This window comes from Manacus vitellinus, unplaced genomic scaffold, assembly GCF_001715985.3.
Source record: "Manacus vitellinus isolate BGI_N305 unplaced genomic scaffold, ASM171598v3 scaffold_62_pilon, whole genome shotgun sequence".
Taxonomy (NCBI): domain Eukaryota; kingdom Metazoa; phylum Chordata; class Aves; order Passeriformes; family Pipridae; genus Manacus; species Manacus vitellinus.
In genome coordinates, this window is record NW_021940704.1 from 548314 (window position 1) to 553905 (window position 5592).

General features: G+C 61.9%; 1 protein-coding gene across 1 annotated transcript in view; it reads left to right on the top strand.

Moving 5' to 3' along the window:
* LOC103754933 (NHS-like protein 2) overlaps window positions 1-5592 on the top strand; it is a 10608-nt gene that overhangs the window by 1749 nt on the left and 3267 nt on the right. The window contains exons 2-6 of the mRNA XM_029963744.1: window positions 1695-1847; window positions 2690-2820; window positions 2921-3125; window positions 4055-4135; window positions 5265-5564. Coding sequence (XP_029819604.1) covers window positions 1695-1847; window positions 2690-2820; window positions 2921-3125; window positions 4055-4135; window positions 5265-5564 — 870 coding nt within the window. The remainder of the gene's footprint in view (window positions 1-1694; window positions 1848-2689; window positions 2821-2920; window positions 3126-4054; window positions 4136-5264; window positions 5565-5592) is intronic.

A 5592-nucleotide genomic window follows, 5' to 3' on the forward strand; every position in this document is an offset into this window, starting at 1 on the left:
GAGCTGGGCAGAGGGGTGCAGCAAGCCAGGATGTGGGGTGCACCCTTGGGGTGCGCTCAGAAATAGGGGGGCAGAAGTGGATCCCCAACCTTGCCAAAGACAGCAGATTGGGGGGCTGGGGTCTTCAGAGGTGAAGGTGTGGTCCCTGCCCCTGGCCATGTGGGTCAGGTTTTTGGGGAGATGCCCAACCCTGCCTTGTGCCCAGCACACACATGCACACATGCGCCCCAACACCTCTTGGTTGATATGGAAACGAGTCAAATTATTTAGAGGAGAAAGAAGGAAAGAAAAAAAAAAGGAAAAAAACCTGGTGTTAAGGCCCGTCGTTATGGAAACACAAATTATAAAAGTAACTAGGCTGGGGACGTGGCACCTTGCTTCGGGGTGCCGGGTGTTGTGCGGGTTCCATCAGCTGGGGGAAGGGTGGGCAAGAGGGCACCCAGGGGCAGGAGGGTACTGTAGACAGGAGGGCATCTAGGGGTAGGATGGTACCATGGCCAAGAGGGCCCAGTAGGCAGAAGGGCATTTGGGGGCAGGAGGGCACTGTGGGCAGGAGGGCATCCAGGGACAGCAGGGGGGATGCTCGTGATGCAGTGCAGGTGAGCTGGGGGCATGGCAGCCCGACCACCACAGGCAGAGGGGAACGTGGCTTGTGCTGGGGGTCCCAGCCCCTGGGAAGGGCTGTTCCCCTTCCCAGGTGAGTGGGATTACTGGTACTGCCTTGGCTGGGATCTGGCACAGAGCAGGGTTTGGCAGCGGGGCAGTAGCGTGTTCCTGGGGATGGACATTCTGCAGCACCACGCTGTGGGTGGCAGAGGAGAACTGTTGGTCATATGCTGGTAATTGGAGAACCTCAACTTGATGGAGATGGGGCCAGGGACCAGGCAGCACAGGATAAGCCCTAAATCCCCAGGGATGAGGCTCTGGCCATCCATATCCCTGTGTAAAGCTCACAGAGACTCGCTCTGTGCCTGGCTGGGGCGTGGATGTCCTCAGAGGCAGCGTGCCAGTGGTGGCACTCCCTTAGCTCTGTGCTGGGTAGCAAACCCACATCCTCTCAGAGTGGCAGTGCTGGGGCTGCAGCGTTCCCATGGCAAAGCCTGTTTGCTGGAGCAGCGCTCAGCTCCCCACTGGGCCAGCTCACCAGCAAGCCCAGATCCTTCTCCCAGGAACTTTTCCACCGATAAGGGTGTTTCAGAGGGTCTGGGCAGTCCCATGGAGCTTTCCTTCCATGGAGAGGTTGAGGGGTGTCCACACGGGGACAGGGCACATGACCCCAAGCTCCCTGAACCCACAGGGCGATAGAAGCGATAAGTCCCCTTGATCCCCCCTTTCAGTTGCAACTTCTGCTCCTCTACAGCCGGGATGTTGCTCCACCAGAGTATGCAGCGTTTCCTGTGCCCGGGTGCGGCTGGGCATGGGTGGCAGGGCTGGCTTCCTTCCCCAATTTTACCCAGCTCCCTTCTTGGCAGCCCAACAGGGCAGTGTCCAGCCCCCAAAGTGGTAGCAGCGATGGGGGTTGGTCCCAGCGGGCAGCAGCCTGCCAGGGTGGGACACAGCCAGATCCCAGTCCCTGTGTTCCTGCAGAGGTAGGGTGGGATGACCGCTGTGCCGGCGCGGTGTTATCCAGTGGCAGCACCTGCAGRGAAGCTGCCCACCTGCCTGCCTCTGACCCTGCTCTCTCCCGCCTGCAGCCACTTCTAACCTGGACCTTGAGAGCAAGAAAGCCGCCCCTGGCAAGCTGCCATGGCAGCAGCCTGTGAACGTCTTCCTGGCGGCCGGGCGCCCACCGGGCATGGAGCAGCTGCACCAGGAGGCCCAGCTCAACCTCCAGAGCTTGCTGCAAGGTAGCGGGGAGAGGGGCCAGGGTGGGCTGGGTGAGGGTGGTGCATGGGTGCTGCCCTGGCTGCATGATCGCCATGACACAGTGAGCTTATCTCCCATGCCCGTGTCCAAGCCGCTCCTCGGACCTCACCGGGCTGCAGAACCCGAGGGTTCCCAGCCTCCGGTAGCTCCTCACTGTTCTCTGCTCCCAAATCACTACTGCAAGTGCCAAAGCAACTGAGGCCAGGACTACCCGCTGGGGCTACTGAGGCCACGGGAGTCACCAGGTCACCCACAAGCCCAACCACAGCGCAGTTCTGCTCACGAGGGCCTCAGGGACCTGCCACCAATCTGCCTAACTGGATCAACGTGGCCAGTGGTTTTGTTTTCTTCCAATCTCTGGCCCAGGCCGTCACGCGGCCCTGGCTCCGATGCTCCGCAGGCATCGATGAGATCAGCAGCCCAGCCATCCCCCAGCTTGTAATCTCATTAAGTCAGCCTGAGCAGCCCTGCTTTCCACCAGTCCACAGCCACTAGCATTAATTAGCTCAACAATTACAGGATGAGGACACAGTGAGTTCCTGGCTGTCCCCAGTGGGGCTCTGCTTCCCAGCAGGACCCACCACATCCCCTGGCAGGCCCCTGGGAGGAGTGGGGCCAGCTGCTGGAATCTTTGTGCTGCTTCAGCCTCCCCCCAGACCCTCCTTGGGATCTCCCTTCCCCAGCTTCTGAGCTGCCTGTCCTGAGCAGGGATGGCCAGCCAGGCTGGGGACAGCCAGAGGGGCCAGTTGCCCCTCTCTTTGCGTGCCCCCTGCCACAGGAGCCGACAGCCAGAGCAGGGTCCCAGCTGTCGTTTTTCTTGCAGAGGAGTATGAGGAGCAGTACACCGAGAGCAGGGTCACTGGGCAGACCTTCCGCACTGCTGGTCACCCCGACACCCCCCCTGAACCGTCACCCCGACCCCCACCTGCCAAGCGTCTTGAGTTCGTGCTTATGGTGAGTGCTGGGGTATGGGGGTGGGCAGCGAGCCCCCATTTGTGTCCCATCCTTGTCCCTTTGGTGGCTGACGTGCCTTTCTCTCCCTTTTCCCCTGCAGCCCCCGAGCCGGCGAACTGCTGAAGAGGAGAGCACCAGTAGCACCCCCCTCAGCGCTCGCCCCCCCGACGCCTCCCTGAGCCTCCCCACCAGCCCGGACAAGCAGCCCCCCTGGCCCAGGGCCTTCCCCCTGCCCCCCGTGGAGGAGAAGCAGTGGCACCAGCCTGGCTCCATCCAGACCAACATTGTCCCCATTAATGTCTCGGGTAGGGTAGCACCCCTTGGCACAGCAGGGGGGACGCAGGGTGAGGGCAGAGATGTGCCCCAGCAGCCTGCTGGGGTGGGGTATGGGGTGGTGGGAGGGGGCTGGGATTGCGAGCTGTGTCCCTGTGGGTCAGGTGGGCACCAGGGCAGAGAGGGGACAGCAGGACCATGATGGTACCCATCATTGCCAGCCATCTCTCATGCCATCCACAACTTTGTGCGTCTGGCCCACCGGCCATGCTTCAGGCAGATCTCAAATCCCTCTTGTGCTGCCCAGCCAGCCAGGTCCATTGTCACCTGGGCTCTTGTCACACACCATGCACCCAGCCTGTCTCACCTTTGTCACCTGTCCGTCCGTCTGTTTGTCCTCTTGGGGCTGCAGCTCCCAGCAGTGCGGTCCTGCCTGGTCCTTGCAGACACAGCTGCTGTGCTCTGCCCCAGGTCAGACTCTGGGGCTGGTGGCTGGGTGAGGTGCCCCTTCTGAAGGGCTGAGGTGTCTGTCTGCCCTTTCCCTCCATCATGAAGAGCTGTGCTGGGGCCACACTGGTCCCTTTCCTCTCTGTGCTTCATGTCCACGTGCCCAGTGTGGCTCAGCACTGTGGTGCAGGGTCCAGCTTCACCAGTGCCTGTCATGCAGCAAGAGTCCAGTCTCAGCAGCCCTCCATCCATCCCCCCTCCATCTGCAGCATCTCCTGCCATGCCTCCATCTCCCCCCCACTCACTTCACATGGCTCACACCGTCCTGCCATCCCACGCTCCAGCCTGTGTCACCATCCCAGGCTGGGGACACGCAGGGGACATGGGTGATGGAGGGGGCAGAGCCCCCGCCCTGGCAGCGGCTCCCAGCACCGCGGTGTACCGCTGTTTGTTTTGGCTACAGGGCAGCACTTTGCTAGGCTCGCGAGTGCTCGTCACTCCCTGTTTAACACAGAGACCGCGATGAACCCAAAGTCCACCCTGCGGCGTAGACGGACCATTATTGGATTCCCTAACCTGTCCCTGCGAGACCAAGGTGATGGCAAGAACCACGCAGGCAGCACCCAGGCAGGGCTGGCACCCCCCAGAGCTGCCCTGATGGGGGGGCACTGGGGACAGCCCCTTCACCCCGAGTCATAATCCTGAGACAGGAGTCACCCAGCCTTGGCCTCAGCAGCTCTGGCCCTGCACCCACCTTCCCCTGTGTGGGCAGACCCTGTGCACAGGGTGCCAGGGCTGTGGGGCACACCCCTGCCCAGGTCTTTGCTGGGGCTGGTGAGCTGACTGCACCAGTGCTGAGGGTGTGCGTGGCTGAGGGAGCCTGCAGTGCTCCTGGGCTGGCATTGGACCCATGGGGACAGCAGCCACCATGGCTCAGGGGCTCTGTCCTGCTGTCCCCTAATGGAAGGTGTAGAAAAATCAGAGCCAGCCTCTCCTTGGAGGCAACTAGGGACAGGGGGGAACCATGGCACCAGCTGCTCCAAGGCAGTTATCACCGAGTAGGAGGAAGGTTTCTCCCCATGACAGCAGTCAGACCATCAACAGGTTGTCACAGCTCCTCCCTTGGAGTCAGTTAGACTCAGCCCACCACAACCTTAAGAATCCTGGTCTGCTGGGGGTGCTTGGAGCAGGGTCCCCATCTCCTTCCCCATCCCAGCTGTGCTGAGGTAGCACTGAGAGCCACCCCAGGGTTCCCGGGTCCTTCCCCATCCCAGGTGTGCTGTGATGGTGTGGCACTGTGAGCCACCATGTCCCTCCCTGTCCCAGCTGGCGATGCCTAGCCTGGCTCCTCTTGGTCTCCATCTGTGTCCCCACCATCGAGCAGCACCACAGCAGCACTTTGGTTGCTATGGGGCTGATGATCCCATGGGTAGAGCCTCCTACCATGGCTGCTGAGTTGTCCATGGCACATCCAAGATAACAGATCCCAGCTCGAGGTTTAGCCCTGCTGGGTTATGGCCATGCTGATATAGATGGGAGGAGAGAACCTGGTAACAGGGTGACAACCCCTTCCCCCCACCTGCCCAAACATGTTTCATGCCTAGGCAGAGATGCAGCCCTGAGACTGGCCACAGGACCAGTCCTGGCCCCTGGCATGAAGGGCAGGATTGTGACCCCGAGAGTGAGGCAGGACGATGCTCACCAGGCTGTGTCTCTCCTTGCAGGCAGTGCCAACGGCCCCACATCCAGCAAACACGCGCCCATCGCCGAGTCCCTCTCCTGCAGCTTTGTGCCTGAAGCCACAAGCGGGGGGACGGCACCCCAGGAGATCGGCTCCCGCCAGCCCCTCTCGGCCCCACTGAGGAAGACCTTCAGTGACCTCGGGGCCCGCTGCTGCCAGCCACCTGCTGCCATGGATGGGGCAGCCACCCCCTGTGCCAGCACCTGCAATGGGATGCAGGGCACCCCTTTCTCCCCACCCTGGAGCGCCCTGGGCTACGGGAGCCCCCCCAGCCCCACCACCGGCCTGGGAAAGGGGCCCACCTGCACCTC